This window comes from Sceloporus occidentalis, unplaced genomic scaffold, assembly GCF_023333645.1.
Source record: "Sceloporus occidentalis isolate IW3139 unplaced genomic scaffold, rSceOcc1.0.p SCAF_4, whole genome shotgun sequence".
Classification (NCBI taxonomy): Eukaryota; Metazoa; Chordata; class Lepidosauria; order Squamata; family Phrynosomatidae; genus Sceloporus; species Sceloporus occidentalis.
In genome coordinates, this window is record NW_028316984.1 from 135,430,409 (window position 1) to 135,449,832 (window position 19,424).

The 19,424-nt window shown below is 39.8% G+C and overlaps 1 protein-coding gene across 1 annotated transcript in view; it reads right to left on the bottom strand.

The window, feature by feature from the left end:
* MYBPC3 (myosin binding protein C3) overlaps nucleotides 1–19,424 on the bottom strand; it is a 111,661-nt gene that overhangs the window by 25,188 nt on the left and 67,049 nt on the right. The window contains exons 21-23 of the mRNA XM_089523128.1: nucleotides 16,161–16,241; nucleotides 14,389–14,548; nucleotides 9,648–9,752 (exon numbers count right to left, since the gene is read on the bottom strand). Of these exons, the coding sequence (XP_089379254.1) occupies nucleotides 9,648–9,752; nucleotides 14,389–14,548; nucleotides 16,161–16,241 (346 nt within the window). The remainder of the gene's footprint in view (nucleotides 1–9,647; nucleotides 9,753–14,388; nucleotides 14,549–16,160; nucleotides 16,242–19,424) is intronic.

A 19,424-nucleotide genomic window follows, 5' to 3' on the forward strand; every position in this document is an offset into this window, starting at 1 on the left:
ATTGTAAGCCCGAGGGCAAGGAACTGTCTAATTAAAAATAATAATTGTAAGCCACTCTGATAGCCTTTAGATCTGAAGGGCAGGGTATAAGTACTCTAATAAATAATAAAATAAAATAAATAATAATAACCTAAATCAATTAATGCATGCAATCACATCTAAACTAATGTTTGCACATGGAAACGTTATGTTAGCTAATTTATCATACCCTCTTCCTACTGCTGCCTTCTTTGGCCCCCCAAAAAGCCTCTCTTGAGTGAGAAAATTACTGGCAATAGTGAATGGGATAAAGTATTTGGTGTTGGGGGAGCGGCTAGAAAAATTATATATCCACTATACTGTCATTGCACTTTGATACCTTTGATACCTCCTTAACTGTACAAAGTTTGGAAACGTACTTATAATGTTCTGTCAGGGATGATGGGAGTTGTAGCTCTTCACCTCTGGCTCGAACTCACCACCTTGTTACGCACCGGCGCTGACCAGTTTTGGCCAGTGGTTAAAGCTTTGCTCTAAAGCAGCAGAGTTACAGAGAATAGGCTGAAGACCCTGACAAACTCTCCAAGCCTTCTCACTCTTGCTTCCACAGAAGTCTTCACACTTCTTCAGGATCCAGCTGGCTCTTGTATCTTCACTCAAGACACCAGACAACTCAGTAGTCTTATATAAAAGATCTACTTTATTCTACTATATACAGCTCCAAAACTATCCAATACAACTCCTCACTACTATCCACTGCTACTACCCACACAATACATTAGGATTCATAGTCACTATTATAGTCCTTGGATCATACCACCCACTCTTGTCAGTTTCCACCCAGTGGGCGTGTACATCCACTCTCATTGGTTTTCTTGGTTCAACCCACAATTAATGATTTCATCATCTCAGCCTTGACCACTTAACAATTCTCAGGTGTGTTCAATTATCCACTTTACATTTCTGTCCTTGGCATTCAGGACTTGTTAATTACATTACCTTATACACCTGTGTGGCTCTTAATTGCTTCTGCTGAGTCACCCTGACTCTCACATACATGTTTTATTTCATTCACTGTATATCCCATGTTGCTTTTTCCTTAACAATCCCCTCCGAAATAAAATATTGTATGTGGCTTACAATGTCATTCCAACCATTTGTGTCAACCTTTCATGTTTTTCTACTGTTAAAGCTTTTGTAAACAAATCTGCTATGTTATTTTGTGTTTCTATGTATCTCAACTCTTTCTTTTTGAACCATGTCTCTTATATTTTGGTACCTTACACCCACATATTTGGTTCTGTTCTTCAAACTTTCTGTTTCAGCCATTGTCTTCAAAACCTTGTGGCTGTTCCATAAAAATTTCTTCATCCAAAGTTGCATTTAAGTAAGCTGTTTCAAAATCAAAATGTTCCACAACTAAATTCCTTCTTGCTGCTACAGCTAACACCATTCTCAAACTTTCTGGCTTTGCTGTTGGAGAATAAGTCTTGTCAAAGTTCTCATACTGCTGCTGTGCAAAACCCTTAGCTACTAATCTTGCTTTGTACTTAATGCTTCCATCAGGCATTTCCTTTCTATTATATACCCATTTACAACCAATCACTGTCTTATCTATGGGTCTATCCACAATTTCAAAAACATTTTTGTTCACCAAGCAACTAAATTCACTATCCATTGCTTCACACCATCTTTCCTGTTCTTCCCTAGAAAAGGTTTCCAATTCTTCAAAACACTCAGGCTCTTCTACCACTGTACAAGCTCTTGCCTGCGTCACAACAACTCTATCTGGTGACTTCCTAACTCTGTGACTACGCCTGGGTATGAATTCTGTCGTTCTGCCTCTCTCTTCATCACTGTCTGCACTAGAAGTTGTTGTCTTTCTGCTAAATCTTTTGTCTTCTGTCATTCTAGTGGTTACTGGTCTTGTTTGTGTCTCCTCATCTGAGGTACTACCACTACTGCTAGTAGAGGCTTCTGGCTTGACTGAAACCCCTCCGTTTCCTGAAGTTGGTTCAGTCTGAGCTTCCTGCTCACTTGAGCTACCTAACCTCAAGAACACCTCTTTATTGGCATGCAGCTTGTCCCAGCCAGCATGTCTCTCAAAATTTGCAGACCTGGAGTACTGTACTTCTCTTCCTCCCAAATGAAACTTGTAACTGTTCCCTGAATATCCCAAGAACATAAGCCTTTTACTCTTGGGTTCTCCTTTTCTCCTAAAACAGGCAGGTATGTACACATGTGCATATTGTCCAAAAACTCTTAAATATTTAAAATTTGGCACTCTCCCATACAAGACTCTGTAGGGAATGTCTTCAATCTCTGAATGAAACAATCTGTTGCTTATGTGTATGGCAGTCAGAGTAGCTTCACCCCAGAAGCTGTCTCCAACTCCTGTATCTGCCATCAGGCAAGCAGAAATCCTTTTAATGTCTTGGATTTTCCTTTCTGCTAAACCATCCTCACTTGGACAAGCAGGATTGGTGGTTTCATGTCTTATCCCCACCTTCTGAAACCAATTATACAGCTGGTTGTTTAAAAATTCGCCACCTCTATCTGTAACAATTGTTCCTACTTTGCTATCAAATTGTCTTTCAATCATTCTTACCCATGCTTTCAAACTTTGCCCAGCATCAGACTTATTTTTCAATATTCTTACAAAAGCATACCTTGAAAATCTGTCCACAATTACTAGGAAATATTTGCTTCCTCCTAAAGACAAACAATTTGCTTGGGCTACATCAGCATGTACAAATTGAAATGGTCTTTGAGCAATTCTTTTGGATTTCTTAGCTACTGGAAAAGCTCTGACCTTCACTTGATTACAAACAGTACAGTCTAAATGATTTTTGCATTCTGCCACTTTTAGATCTGGACACATGCTTATTAAATTCTTTAAACACTTAAAACTTACATGGCCAAATTTTCTATGCAGCTCATGTATGCAGTCTTTGTGCATTGGCACATTATCAATATTGTTAGCATTCTCAACCTTATAATTATCAACATTTTCTTCCAAGAAATAAAGCTTATCCTTTTTCAAGCCTATGCCACGCAGTTCCCCATTCAATGTTATTTTACACAAGTTCTTTTCAAATGTGACTATGTAGTCTCTGTCTGTTAATCTGCTCACTGATAACAAGTTGTTTTCTAATTCTTTTACATGCAAAACATCATTAAAGTTTTCCTTTAGCCCTGGAATGTAAACTGTTCCCATTTGATTTACAGTACTAAGCTCATTCCCATCAGCCAAAACTACAGCATTTACATTGGCTGGCTTTCTTTCACTAATTAAATTAATGTTATTACACATGGAGGACGAAGCTCCTGAATCTACAAGCCATTTAGAATTAGTATTTTGTTTTTCCTTGATCATTGTTGCAAACTCATTATTATTATTTCTATTGTCCTTCAAAAATGGCGGCTTGGACTGCTTCTGCCTCTGGTCGTGCCGTGGTTGCCATCTGCTCTCTTGCTTGCTTCTCTCAGCAGCCAAAAGATTACAGTGCTTCTGCAGATGTCCAATCTTTTTGCAGTAAAAACATCTCCGTTGCTCCCTCGAAGAAGCTGCCTGGTCCAGCCCACGCACATCGGGCTTGGCTTGCTCACTTGGCACAGTCTTAGAAGTTGCTGCGTCATTTCTCTCAGACTGTCTCCTCTGGTTTTCTTCCAGAATTCTGGCCACAATTAAGTCTCTAGTCAACTCTGCTTCCGGTAAGTTTTGCAAACTGTTGGTAATGTTCCCCCAAGAAGGGTCTAATGATTCAATCAAAATATAACACTGCTGTTCTCTGCTTATTTCAACTCCTCTTAACTCAGCCTGCACAAACAAGTCTTGCATCGTTTTCAAATGCTCTACCACACACTGGCCCTTTGCCATCTTCTGCCTATAAATTCTCTTAGACCATAGCATTTTTGCAAAGGCAGTAGAAGGAGTGTGTAGTCTCTGCAGAGTGTCCCACACATCTTTGGCGGTTTCCTTATCTCTGACATCATTAATCAAGTCTTCTTCCAGCATTAGAAAAAGACAAGCCTTGGCTTTGTTATCTTTCTCTTTCGTGGCTGCATTAGCATCGGCTGGCAGCCCGGCTTGAACTGTGGCCCATAAACTTTCTTTTACTAGTAGAGACTGGGCATAAATCTTCCAGGTGGAGTAGTTGCTTCTATTCAATTTACTAAACTTCAAAGTCTCCATTTTAATTTGTGCAGTGACTCAATTGACACAGTCCTTCTGAGTATGCACAGCTGACCCCTTTTGGGCTTAATCAAAACACAGGAGGAGTTACTCACGGAGTTTATCAGTGCAGCGCAAACAGCTTGCTCTGATCTGTCTTCCACAAAACTGTCTTCCACTCTCTGGAACTTTCAGCTTCTGTGGATGCTGGATGCTGCAGTACCTGGGCCCATAACCCTTGTCAGGGATGATGGGAGTTGTAGCTCTTCACCTCTGGCTCGAACTCACCACCTTGTTACGCACCGGCGCTGACCAGTTTTGGCCAGTGGTTAAAGCTTTGCTCTAAAGCAGCAGAGTTACAGAGAATAGGCTGAAGACCCTGACAAACTCTTCAAGCCTTCTCACTCTTGCTTCCACAGAAGTCTTCCCACTTCTTCAGGATCCAGCTGGCTCTTGTATCTTCACTCAAGACACCAGACAACTCAGTAGTCTTATATAAAAGATCTACTTTATTCTACTATATACAGCTCCAAAACTATCCAATACAACTCCTCACTACTACCCACACAATACATTAGGATTCATAGTCACTATTATAGTCCTTGGATTATACCACCCACTCTTGTCAGTTTCCACCCAGTGGGCGTGTACATCCACTCTCATTGGTTCTCTTGTTTCTACCCAAAATTAATGATTTCATCATCTCAGCCTTGACCACTTAACAATTCTCAGGTGTGTTCAATTATCCACTTTGCATTTCTGTCCTTGGCATTTAGGACTTGTTAATTACATTACCTTTTACACCTGTGTGGCTCTTAATTGCTTCTGCTGAGTCACCCTGACTCTCACATACATGTTTTATTTCATTCACTGTATATCCCATGTTGCTTTTTCCTTAACATGTTCTGCTAGACAACTCTAATGCTGTAGTTCAAGGGTGTGCACTAGATCTCTCCAGTGCAGAATTCTAAGTACCTCCTCAAACGAGAGCTAAGCAGTCTGATGCCTTTCAGATGGACTACAACATCTAACCACTTGTTCAGAATTGTGAGAGTTTTCATCTAAAATATTTGGAGGGCACCAGGTTGTCTACAACTGTCCTAGCACAAGGTCTCCCTATGTTCTCACTGGTTTGAAACTTCAACACAGGTGCCCTTTTGAAATATTTAACAAAGAGTGAGGTTACTTATATTTCATTAAGAAAATAAGTAGAGATTAATCTCATTGTTATAATCACATCCATTGATTAAGTGAATATAATCAAATATAATTAAATCCATTATTCTCCGTTTCATACTACTTGTTCTTAAGAAAATAGACTGGGTCTAATTTAACTCATAATCTCACTGAAGTATAATTCACTCCGGTTGCATCTGCGCTGCAGAAATTATCCAGTTTGACACTCCTTTAACTACCATGGCTCAAGGCTATGGAATTCTGGGAACTGCCATTTTGTGACACATTTAGCCTTCTCTGTCAGAGAAGTCTGGTGCCACAACAAACTACAAATGTCGTGTGGTGTCAACTCTGATTATTGCTGTAGTGCAGACACAGTAATTATAGATTGTTTTGCTTACTCTTCTAATAAGCAGTCTGATAATATGCATGTTAACACAGGAATTTTTTCTTTTTCATGAAGTCTACTGACATAAATGTGCAGAGGACTGGCTTTGGGATCTTTCCATGGATCCAGTTCAAAACAACTATGGTCCATTTCTCCTGCTTTGGAGGTAGTCTGGATCTCAGTTGTGACTATTCTGTCCTCTTGCAGGGATGTAGCCAAGGGGGGGGGTCCTTGAGGTCTGGACCCCCCTTCCATTAGAAAAATGAATGGTGCATGCTGCTGTGCCGCCGCACCCAAGCCCCATTATAATGGTGGCACTTAGTCTGGAACCCCCTCCCCCTTCCTAAAATCCTGGCTACATCCCTGCCTCTTGTCTAATATATCATGTGAGTCTCTAGAGAAGAAGCAGTCTTAACTGAGCCATTGATAGTATGGTAGATACTGCTAATATCATTTTTCAGAAATGCTTCTAGGAATCTTAGCCAAGTTTAAATGTTCCTGGAAAAGGAATGCTTCCCAACAAAGGCCAAGGGGAAAGCTGATAATCATGTGCAGACTTACAGATTGGAAGATATCTCACTCAATACCTATCAAGGATATGGATAATGGAAACAAGACCTGTAAACAAGCTGAACATCAGCTCTGTCCTTACATTTCCTGTAATCTAATTTACTGGACCCAACAGAAGCATTTGGTCTATTAAGGGCTCACTCACTTGTAAATCTACTAAAATAATATATGACTTATGAGCTATCAACCAAATAGGTCATTCCTTAATTAAGACATACATTAATTACGAGATCTAAGCTTCAAATCTCTGCATAGAGTGCCAAGGCAGATATAAATGTTCCTCCACTAGTTTCTATATACTTCTAATTGTAAACTCAAAATGTATCTCTTTACTGGAAAGTTTGGCTTTATTGGCCTGTCTCTTAACTGAAAAATTCCAGGGGCAATTGCAAACACACACAGAATTAGAAATACAATGCATTTTGTCATACGCTAAGAGTAGACCCACTGAAATCAATGGGAGTTAACACAACTGCAACTGGTTTAGGTCCCAGTAATTCTAATGGTTCTGTAATAGGTATGACTAAGGGTGTATCCACACTGCACAGTTATAGTCGTTTGATAACACTTTATCTTTTGTGGCTGTGTCCCATACAAAATTTTCTTGCAATTTGGAAGCATGCATCACTGTGTCATTTACTCTAATCAATATGTTGAGGCTCGAAGCCTTGCATCACAACTGATAGCAAGAAAACCTTAATCTGTGAATGAAAGAGAGCCATTTTCACTTCAAGTTTCATGTTATTATTAATATAATCTTATGATTCAATTTAGAGATGCCAAATCTTATTCAAATATGCCTTAGTCAATTTCTTTTTATGCAGAGGACTGTTATTTATGGAAGTATATGCCCTACTAGAACCACTTAGGTTCTGTGGTATAATATCACTTTTTGTGGTCTTTGTCTATAATCTCACAACAAGGCTAAAGAGACTTAAGCCAATTGATTTCATTCATTTCAATAAACTTAACTGTGCCAACACTTGGGATTGTGGCTGTTAACACCAGCTGGTTCTGATGACAGTTTCTTCCTGTTCTCCTCTCTTGATACTTGATACACCTATTAGTGACCTTGCTCAAGGGTAGTCTTAACTCAGTGAACTGTGTCCTGGGGAAAAGCTGCATTGCACATTATGGCCTGTTACAGACAGCCAAAATAAAGCTGCTTCAAGTCACACTGGAGGTATGGTGTTTCAATGATGAATGCATCCTAAGAGTCCAGAAGCCGCACCAAAGCCATGCTCCAGGCTGGAGCGTGGCTTTGGTGCAACTTCTGGACTCTTAGGACGCATGCATCATTGAAACACCATACCTCCACTGTGACTCGAAGCAGCTTTATTTTGGCTGTCTGTAACAGGCCTATAGGACTAATAGAAGAAAGAGAAATAATACTGTGCTCCCTCTTTATGTTCCTTCTGTTTAAGGTCCAAGGTTGCAGGAGGAAAAGCAGGGATGTGGAACATAGGTTTCCACTCAGCATTCCCCAGGAACACCAATCACTCCCACTTCCTTGTCACCAATTTTACATAAAGGTTGAGTCTCCCTTATCAGGAATTCTGAAATACTCCAAAAACCAAAACCTTTTCCACAGGTGGCTGAGGTAATGACAGCTTTGCTTTCTGATGATTCAGTGTACACCCACTGAAATTATTAAAACTATTGTATAAAATTACCTTCACGCTATGTGTTTAAGGTATATATGAAATATAAATAAATTCTGTGATTAGACCTGGGTCCCATCTCCAAGATATCTCATTATGTATGTATATGCAAATATGGGTATTCCAAAATCCAAAACAAATCTGAAATCAAAAACACTCCAAATATTTTGGATAAAGGAGATTCATCCTTTAGTACACTAGACCAACCTTTGATGGGACAGGAAGTGTACACTTGTCCTTTATATGACAGAAATATACACATAAGAAAACATAAAGAGGTAACCGAGCAATGCAGGTCTATTTTATAATTCTGGGAGGTTTTTTGTTTTTTTTAATGAGCAGATCAAAATTATTCTCAGCCTTGATACTGGCTGGCATCCTACCTTGCAGTTATGGAATTGTAACTTAGCTATATTTATTCATCTAACTAGTTATGTTACATATTCATGATTTTGGCAGTGTGGCCATGATCATAAATGGTCCCCAAAACTCACCTTAAACTCCAGGGAGCTACTCCAAGGAATTGAGGTCTGTGGTGTGATCAAGTGAGGCACTTCAGGATGACTCAAGCCTGCCTGTTTGGGCCAAATAAACCAGCCTAACTGCATTCTCTTGGTGGGGAGTCCACACAATACAGAGCCCAATCCCTACGTCTGATGTGAACAGACTGGACGAAAGTTCAGCTCCAAGCACAGAGTATGCATCTATTCTGACACTGGGAGGCGGTACCTGCTCTGCTGTTTGGTGCAGCCATTGCTGCTTCACATTACTCCTCTGAGGTCAGAACAAAGTGCCCAGCCATGGAGGGTGCAAGGAGTTGAGGTTCATACTGGGTGATACCCTAAGGGGGGATGGGGTGACACCATTGCTCTTCAAACATCTGCCTTTGGACAGAATTGACCTGTGTCCCTTTAAAATGCTGGTGTGAGTGGGGTGAGATTTAGTGGGAGGAGACTGGAGATGCCCCCGTTTTAAATTTTAATTAAAAAAATTAAAAAATATTTTAAAACATCAAATTTTACCAAATTTTCACTTTAACCACATGAAACTATGTATATGTATATGTAAATGCATTTAAGATGTGGATATGATATTGTAATTTGAATAATTTTAATTTTTATGTAAAAACTATTCCCATTACATTCAGTAATATACAGGGATTATGATTGAGTAACATTAATAAAAAGAAAATGACTAAGGATTCTATATGGGTGTGGTATGGGAGGAGGTCAATGGGGAAGGGGTGACACTAGAGTTACCGCACTGGGTGACACCAAACCTAGTGACGCTACTGAACTCAAAGAGATGCACAAAAGCAGTTGCCCTGCCTCAGATAGGGAAGTGGGACACACATGTGAACAACCACCTAGAATCAGAACAGAGGGTCTGAGCAAACAGGAGGAGCTCTGGGACCAGAATACTCCAGGTTACATCTGGAATATCCTGGCCAGTGCAGACAGAGCCTCGGCCAGCCTTTCCCCACCTTTGTGGGTGGGAGGTGTTGGTTGTATCATCCTGAAGTATCCTGTTTGACCATGCTGCAGACCTCCGTCACTTGGAGTGCCTAGTGGAGATTAAGGTTAGTTGTGGTGTGTGTGGGTGTGTGTCAATTTGTGGCCATGTTTATGTAGCTATGAATGTGAAACAGGATCTTGGCCATTTTTTAAAAGTGTCCTTTGGTGATGATAGTAACTCTTACCTAGTACTGGTTGTCCTCCATCATACATAGGAGGCTGCCACTGCACTGTACAGTTATCCTCACCAACATTGGTAATTTTGGGAGCCTCAGGTGGGTCAGGTACATCTGAAGAAAGACAAAGGGGGAGAAGTAAGAAACAAGAGAAACTTTCAAAGAAATTGTGATTTGGTTATTTTCTTTTAAAAATATTTTTGATGTTCAATATTTCTTTCACCATAGATTCACTTTTTTTACTTAATCCATAGAATTGGCTGCATGAAAGCCACTAATATAAATAACTGGAACAGATGATTAGACAAACTCACTGTCAATGAGTACAGTCACTACAGCAGCATGCAGCCTAAGAATATTAGCCACTAGGGAGAAACAGCAACCTGTTTATGGTTCTGCCAGAGTCATCTGCATGGCCACTGGACTAAGATGGACTAGATATGCCTCCTACCCAGTCCAGTTCTGATCTTCTTATGGTCCATCCCCATACAACTAGATTTATGCATGCATATTAGTGTCTCCCATTACAACTAGAACAAGTTTAATGATTTTATCAAATGACTTAAAGCCCCTTAGTAGCTTTTTAAAATTTATTTGTTTGTAAGATATGTTTGTTAATTCTATTTGTATTCAGCATGGTTGAAATTCTTTTGAAGAAATTTTGGTCTTAAACGAAAGCCAAGAGTTAAAGTATTGACATAACAAATGTTTTAAAACTTCTATAAGAGGACCAAGGTTGTAAACCAGGGTGGGTAACTGGGCAGCGGGGATTTCCACCTCTCTGTGTAATGTCACCAGCTGTCATTTTTGCCCATTTTGGGACCCTTTATGCTTTGTTTTGGATATTTTTGGGGGCAGGGGATCTGGAAAGTTAAGAGGAAAGCAAAAGGTAAAGGCAAAGGTTTCCCCTTTGACATGGTTGTCAAGTCATTTCTGACTGTAGAAGGTGGTGCTCATCTCTGATACTAAGCCGAGAGAGTCAGTGTTGTCAAAGATGATTCTGTGGTCATGTGGCCAGCATGACTAAACACCAAGGTGTACAGAATGCTTTTACCTTCCCACCAAAGTGGTATCTATTTATCTACTTTCACCTTTATATACTTTCAAACTGCTAGGTTGGCAGAAGCTGAGACTAGTGACGGTAGTTCACTCCGTCATGCACTGCTTGGGTCTCAAACTGCCAGGGTCTCAAACTGCCAATCTGCCAACCTTGTGGTCGTCAGAGTCGGCATCTTAACAGCTAAGCCATTGCATCCCTAAGAGAGGAAACCAAACCACCACATTTTCAGGCAGTTTTGGCAGCTTTTGGATGTTTGGGAATCAAAAACATTGTCTGAAAATCAGCCCAAATTATTTTAAATTGTTTTTGAGGGGGCCTGAGGACTTCTGGAGGTCTCAATGGCTACATGTGACCCATAGGCCACCCTTGCCATACACTGATGTTTGGACACATGACATTATGATACCTTATCAGGTCACGAGGGGAAAAACCTCAACTGTTGTGGCTAGTACAATAGAGAGAGACAATGAAAAAGGCATAAAGTTTTTCTCAGATCTTTCCTTCTCCTAAGTCACTATGTTGTCATTCTTAAAGCCTAATTAAAATTAATACAAAAAGAAATTAGGGGAGGTGTGAGAATTTGTGAAGGTTATTTTACTTCATTTTGTGTTTTTTAAGTAATGTAAATAATTTTACTTAGGCTATGTCAGCTTAGGCCATCAGGGATTCCAATAAACAAATCTGCTGCTGCCATAGGATTTGTTGTCAAAATTTGCTAGGAACCACAGCAGCTCTCAGTTCTGCAAGAGGCAGCCAGAGATTCTTCCTGATCCACATAACAGAGCTTCAGGAGACTTCCCCCCTTTCATGTATGACAGTAGATGAGTGTATTTTAATCGTTTTATAGTATTGTATTTTAACTGCTGGTTTAATGTTTTTTTTTAATTGTGTTTTGTAGTTTAACATGTTGTACCCCGGCTTGAGCCTTGAGGAGAGGTGGGAAAGCAACAACAACAGCAATTTCATTAAAGGAACAGCAAGCAGAAAAGAAAGGGGCAAATGGCAATAACTCTGGTGGCACCCATGGCAGCAGCCAAGTGTGCAGCAGTAAAAGTGCTGCAAGAGCCACAAGAAAGGGCTGCAAGGACCAAATACAGACTAATGAACACATACTGCATGCCCCTGGTTTAGTCAATTCATTAATAGAAAAACCTTCCAATTAACCAACAAGGAGTTCACCATTAACAGGACATCAGACTGAAAAGAAACAGTTAATTATTTTAATACAATAAGTGGCCTTCCCTCTTCTTACTTTTTCATACATGCAGGAATACCCATTCTAAGATGGTGTTTGCTGCAATATGTGTTTGTCCTCACAGGCAAACACATATTTTCTTCTCTATCCTTCTCCCTTTCTCTCCCCAGCTGCTGCCCCCTTCAATGATAATAATAATAATAATAATAATAATAATAATAATAATAATTCCCTCACACAGCAATTCATCTTAAGAACAACAGTCCCATTTGCACAAGTGAGACCTCTTTTATAATTCTAAATGCCATGCAGGGGATGGGACCAAGGAGGGCATGCCACAGCCTGTACCTGGCCTGTATACCAGAGGTTCCCCACCCTGTTCTAAAACAAAGAGAATATACTTTTTTATTCATTAGTATTTTTTGAAATACTAATATGTAAAATTAATGCAGATCCATTGACAGACTGAATTTCTTAATGACAAACACTCATGTAATGAAGCAATCACCAAAATGTTAATTGGGTGAAACCTCTAATGACAGTTCAAATCTATGCATAACTTTGAGGCAGAGTAGTTCTGGACAGATTATTGTCATCTTAAACAGTCTTATAACTTTACATTTATTATTATTATTACATTTTATTTATAAAGCACTGTAAATTTGCACAGCGCTGTACATGGAACATTTCATATGTTATTTAATTCATTATTTAATCAAATATTGTAACTATTATTCTTGTTATGAGCCTTCAAGTCATTTCTGACTTATGACACCCTATCATAGGGTATTCTTGGTAAGATTTATTCAGTGGACGTTTGCCGTTGCTTTCTTCTAAGGCTGAGAGAGTGTGACTTGACTAAGGTCACCCAGAGTGTATCTATACTGTAGAAAAATGCAGTTTGACACCACTTTAATGACCATAGCTTAATCTTACAGAATCCCAGTATTTGTAGTTTTGTGAGACACTAGCGTGCTTTGACAGAGAAGACCTTGCAAGACTGCAAATCCAAGGATTCCACATTATGGTGGTACAACACATAAAATGGTGTCAAACTGCATTATTTCTACTGTGTGGATGCAATGCCAGTGGCTTTCCATGGCTGATCATGGATCTGAACCCTATTCTAGAATTTTTGTCCTGCACTCAAACCAGCATCCAACACTGGCTTTTCTTGTAGTTAACATCACTATACAATCAACTTTCTGAAAATCCTCAGTACTTAACATTTTTGGGCAAAGAGCTGTAACTAATGCTAGTGTTATTCACTATATTTTTGTAATATGGTGAAAAGGTTTTGTTTGAGTAATAAATTATTGACATTATCAACAAACAGTTAAATATAATTAGAAATCTAATTTGTTGCTAATAGTTCATTTTGATATACCTTAAAATGTTTCAGGATAAAAGATTATGTAATATGACACATATTGGCTTGGATTCTATTGTTTAGTCTCAACAAGAATAGATTCGCTCAATCAGCTGTTAATACTTACTGTATACATTCATATATAACTCAAGAAATTTAGGTAAAAATTGACCCAAAAAACCTGGGCTGACTTATACACAGATTGGTACGGTAGGACCCAAGCTTCTCCCCAACTGGGCTGCCTCTGCAAGGGACAGCCCAGCTGTGGAGAGGCTGGGAAGGGCAACCGATTGCCTTCCAACCTTTCCCCATCTGAGCTACCTCCACGGAGGAAATGCAGTCAATTGCCCAACAGCCTCTCTTCAGCTGGGCTTCCTCCTTAAGTCTGACCCTTGACTTATCTATGGGTCATATAAAAATCCTAAATTTTAGCCCCAAAAGTTGATGTCAACTTATACATGAGGTCAACCTATAGTCAAGTATATACAGTTTATAAATCTCATTGATTCAATTAATCTACTGTAGGAGGCACTAACAGAATTTCATTTATTTCTAGAGTGCTGGTACTTTGCACCTAGAATTAGAATTAGTCTAAGAGGAAATCTGCCAGGCTGAAACATATCAACTGCTGCTGTTCTTTAACGCTGTATCTGCACTGCAGTAATAATCCAGTTTGCCACCACTTTAACTGCCATGGCTCAATGCTAAGGAATTCTGGGAAGTGGATTTTTGTGAGACATTTGACCTTGTCAGAGAGCTCTGGTGCCACAACAAACTACAATTCACAGAATTCCATAGCATTGAGCCATGGTAGTTAAAGTGGTGTCAAACTGGATTATTTCTGGAGTGTGGATGCAGTCTTAACTCCCTCAGTGAAACAGAAGACTCAGCAGTTGTAGTCTTTACTGCTGTTTTTGTCCTTGGCATTTTCACCTCTGCCTGTCTTCTAGGATCTCTGAAGTCCTACTTCCTATAGCAGCTGGTGAGTGGTGGATACTCACATAGAAAAGCACAGCTTCTGAGTTTCTGTTCTGCTGAGAATTCTGAATTTGCACCAGTGATTGCAATCTGCATCCGACTGACAAAGAACTGTATCTAATTTGGAGAGTGAACCTCTCTTGCTCACCAATAACTTTGACTGTGATATCGGCAGTATCTTCTCCTGCTGGATTCTTAACTGTAACCTTGTAGACTCCCTCATCTTCCTTCTCTGCTCCTTCAATGGTGAACACACAATGGTCTTCATACATCTCCACATGGACTCTGCCTTCAGAATCAGCAATCAGCTATGAGCAATTTTAAAAGAAAAGGAATATAATTTGCCTCGGTATTGGAAGGAAAGTCTGCCACAGCTATTTCAACATTTTCATGCCGGAAGAACTTTCTTGCCAAGCTGCAAATGTGTGCAAGAAAGAAAAAGACAGAGTGGGGTAGAGAAGCAGATGGGCAAACTGGATTGGCTGTGTACATTTCAGCAGATTTAACCATGAACAGGGAAAGATAATGCAAGATTTAAGGTCTTTGATGGGAAGAATATACTTGGAAATAATAGAGAGTGGTTTTATTTGCAGTAAGAAGTACAGTCCAATAGTGTAAGTGGAGGTAAACTCCTTCAGACTGGCCAGAATCCTCAGGATTTGGCAGGAGTCATACCTAGGTTCCCCCCTCCCCCCAATATCCTTTATCATGTTCTTCCTCTCCCAGCATTTTTCTTGTGAGTTTCTCACATTAACACTACCTTTCCCCCCAACTTTCCAGGGTTTCCAGTACAGGCCAGGGGAAATGTCACACATCCGTATCCATTGTCTTATTTCCCCCACTGTATTTTTGGGCAGTCCCACTGATGACATTTGGAATCAGGATGTGATTGTTGCCATGGAAGTTTTCTGTTGACCTTCATTCCCTTGTTACGTTTCTGATTACCAAACTGAATATTTCTTCCTCCCATCTTTTTATAGTACTAAAGTGGTATAGCACTTTATAATTTTTTTTTAATTAAATGGGTAAAACAAGGATTGCAAATAATGGAAGAGCAGCATGAAAGGGTTGGTGTTGATCTATTGGAGACTGACAATGGGACCCTTATAATCCACCCTGAATATGTGTGGGTGGACTGCAAACTTACTGGTCTAACATCAGTACAGTATATGATTTGTGAAGAAAGCGTTTTGAAAGATCTGGTGGTTTTGCCCATATATTTCCCTATGCATGGCTTTAGAAAGGGGATCAGGGAGGATTTTCCTCTTTTATCCCTCTTCTAGTGCCAGTGTGAGATTACTGCCAATTGATAGATTTCTGTACACTGCAGAAGACTGGAGGTGCATGACTCTCTGAACAAGGTTCTCTTTACATTCAGCTGTGGAAGAGCTAGATGGTATTTATGTAACCTAGGGTCACATAAGTTTACAAGAGGTGCTTAAGTTCAAAATGTTTGAGAAAAATTATCCTAGGTGCAAGCGCAACTGCGTCCAAAGAAAGATGGGCCCAGAGAGCTTCAAAGAAATCATCTCAAAGCATATTAGAAAATAAAAGCGTTCCCAGGCATTGCATAATTGTCACTTGCTATTTGATGTTCTTTAGTTGTCTGTTTTATTGAATCATTTCCTGTATTGCTATGTATTTTATATGTATTATCCTACTAGAGAGGCCCCTTCCCCACCACCACTCCCTTTGTGTCGTGTCTTTTTAGATTGTAAGCCTGAGGGCAGGGAACCGTCCAATTAAAAAGATTGTATGTACAGCGCTGTGTAAATTTACAGCGCTTTATAAATAAAGGTTAATAAATATATTATGTCAGAAGTTCACATCCTGTTTAATTTCTGAATGCATTTCAGATTCACAAATAGTTTGTAAAGAATTAGATCTTTCAGTTGGACTATTTGAAAAATAAGGAATTACCTTGTCACTATTTAGATCTTCACATGTGTCTGTAGTGTCTGTGGCTTTGGCTTTCTCATTTATTAGCACCATCTCCTTGTTCTATAAGAATAACAAAATACAAGAAGACTTTACTGAAGAGAACAAGGGAAACAAGGCTAGCATGCTAATGTCTCATCTTACAGGTAGCATTCAATATCACCTGCATGCAATATTTTGTAGCGAGCAGCTCTGGGCCAGCTGTGAGAAGTGGAAGGTGCTATCCTTGTTGGACTCACTTTGTCGTACGTTCTTCAGCTGCTCAGGAACAACAGAAGATGATGGAAGCCTTGCTAATATAGTATAGAAATGTGCCTGGCAGCAATCAAGGACTCCTTCCCATGGTCTCAGGAATTGTTTTTAAGGTGGTGGTGAGGGGTCAACATTAGCAGGTGGGTTGTTATTAATTTTGCCTGCCTGCCTGTACTAGGGGCAGATGGCTTTCTCCATCCATTATCATTAAACATTCTTAAATATAGAACCACAGAATCACAGAATTGAAAGACACCACAAGGGCCATCCAGTCCAACCCTCTGCCATGCAAGATGACATAATCAAAGCATTCCTGACAGCTGACCATTCAGCTTCTGTTTTAAAACCTCCAAAGAAGAAGACTCCGAGACAACATATTTCACTGTCAAACAGCTCTTACTGTCAGGAAGTTCCTCCTAACATTTAGGTGGAATCTCTTTTCCCATCCACTTGTTTCATGTCCTAGTCTCTGGAGCAGGAGAAAACAAGCTTGCTCCATCTTCAAGATGATATGCCTTCATATAGTTAAACATGGCTATCATGTCACCTTTTAACCTCATAGGGCATGATTTCCAGACCTTTCACTATTTTAGTCATCCTCCTCTGGGCATGCTCCAGCTTATCAACACCCTTTCTGAACTGTAGTGTCCAGAATTGGACACAGTATTCCAGGTGATGTCTGACCAAAGCACAATAGAGCGGTACTAACACTTCACTCTAGATACTAGTACTGATACAGCTTAGGATCACATGGGTTTCTCAGCTGCCACATCACACTGTTGACTCATGTTTAGCTTGTTTTCTACTAAGATTCCTAAATCCCTTTCAAACATACTATTGTCAAGCCAGGTGTCACTCATCCTGTATATGTGCATTTCATTCTTTCTGACTAAATGTAATACTTTACGTTTCTCTTTATTGAAATTCATTTTGTTAAGTTTCCACCCAGCTCTCCAATCAGTTAAAAAGGTCATTTTGAATTCTGATCCTGTCCTATGAAGACTCTTACAAGCACAGTACTTACTTAGAAGTGGCTGCCATGTGTCCAGTATAGCTTACTCCCAAATAAGGGTACACGGGATAGATTGCAGGTAGCCTTTATTACTCCTAGGAGGGCTTAATGAGAATGTCTTAATATTTCTATTTGCTTTATCTTTTAGTACGCTTTTAGCTGAAAATACCTGATAAGGCTCAATTACATAGGTATCTTGGTGGTCCAATGTTGCCAGATTTTTTGGGGAGGGGAGCACAGCCTCCAGAGTCTAGTCTTGGTGGTGGGGGGGTTGAAACCCCCCTTCTCAAGTACATCCTTCACAAAAGTTTCTGTGGTTTCAGTTCTGATGAAGGAAAGGCCAGGATTCCAAGGTTCACACTTGAAAACATGGCAACTTTGCCTCAGTCCCCATGAATGAATGTGGCTATTAAGGGATTAAGAAAATACACTCTGTTCATGGTAAAAGACCATTGTTGCTGTTCTTTATTACACTGAAACAAAGTAATTCTACAGTGACACTCTACTACGAAACCTGGGCCAAACAAAGCTGTGGCCTCCCTGGGGATGCGTGAAGGCCATTGGGGGTGGTGTGGGGAAAATCTTGTGTTTCCAGATGATGAGTAGCCTAGTGGCTAGCCTAGGTATGGGAAAATACCAGAAATAAGCCAAAGACCCACTAGAGTCAATAATAAGACACTGTCAGGTATACTGGGATAAGGAAAAATAACACAATATTCATAATCAGATGTTGGATTAGAAAGACATTTTAATATTTTTTCGAGTATGAGTGTGCCCTTGCAGAGACTAGGGTTGTTTAGTCTCCAATAAAGGAAATCTTTTATTAGGATTATTAAGAAGCTGCCTTAATAGTAATAACATTTACATTTCTACACCACTTCATACTGAAGTAAGTAGTCTCTAAGTGGTTTACAATGTGTAAGCTAATTGTCCCCAGCAAGCTGGGTACTCACTTTAGCGACCTATGGAAGGATGCAAGGCTGAATCAATCCTGGAGCCCTGGGATTGAATTCACAACCTTGTGGCTGCAGTACTGGCTGCAGCACTGGCATTTAACCACTGCACCATCAGGGCTCCTTAAACAAAGTCAGACTACCAGTCCTTCTACTCTTGTATTTCCAAAGGATGGAAAACACGTGGCCTTCCAGATTTTATTGGACTGTAGCTCTTCTAGGATTCTTATCAGGCCTAACTAGTATGGCCAATGAAGAAGGATCATGGGAGTTCAAGTTCAAGAACACCTGCAGGGGCACATGTTTGTCAACTTGCACTGACTGGTTTCAGTCAGGACTCATCCCTAACCCTTCCGTATACAAATCATTTTCTCCACTATTCATTTATAGACACTTCCTTCAAGATTACTTCTTGAAATGGGTATTGGATATGAAAGACAGTTGTTGGTAGAGAAAACAACATGAAGAGGTAGTACAGGCAACTCTGGCAACTCTGAAAGAATTCAAGTCTCTAGGGCCAGATGAACTGCATACAAGGGTATATTTTTTTACAAAAATAAATAAATAAATAAAACCCCCTGCAGAAGCAATCTCAGAACCACATGTAATAAACTTTGAGAATTCCTGGAGAACAGGAAATGTCTCAGCAGACTGCAGGAGAGCAAATGTTGTCCCTATCTTAAAAAAATAAAAAATAAAATAAAAAAGAGGGGGAGAACCCAGGTAATTACCACTCAGTCAGCCTGACATCAGTACCAGGAAAGATTCTAGAGCAGATCATTAAACAGACAGTCTGTATGCACTTAGAAAGGAATGGCATGCTCACTAAAAGTCAACTTTGGTTTCTGAAAAACAAGTCATGCCAGACTAATCTTATCTCTTCTTTTATATATATATATAAGAGTTACAAGCTTGGTAGATGAAAGGAATGTTGTGGATGTAGTGTATCTACCAACTGAACTCAAAGAGTGCTCACCAATGATTCCTGTTAATCCTGGAGAGAAGTAACCAGTGGGTGCCACAGGAGTC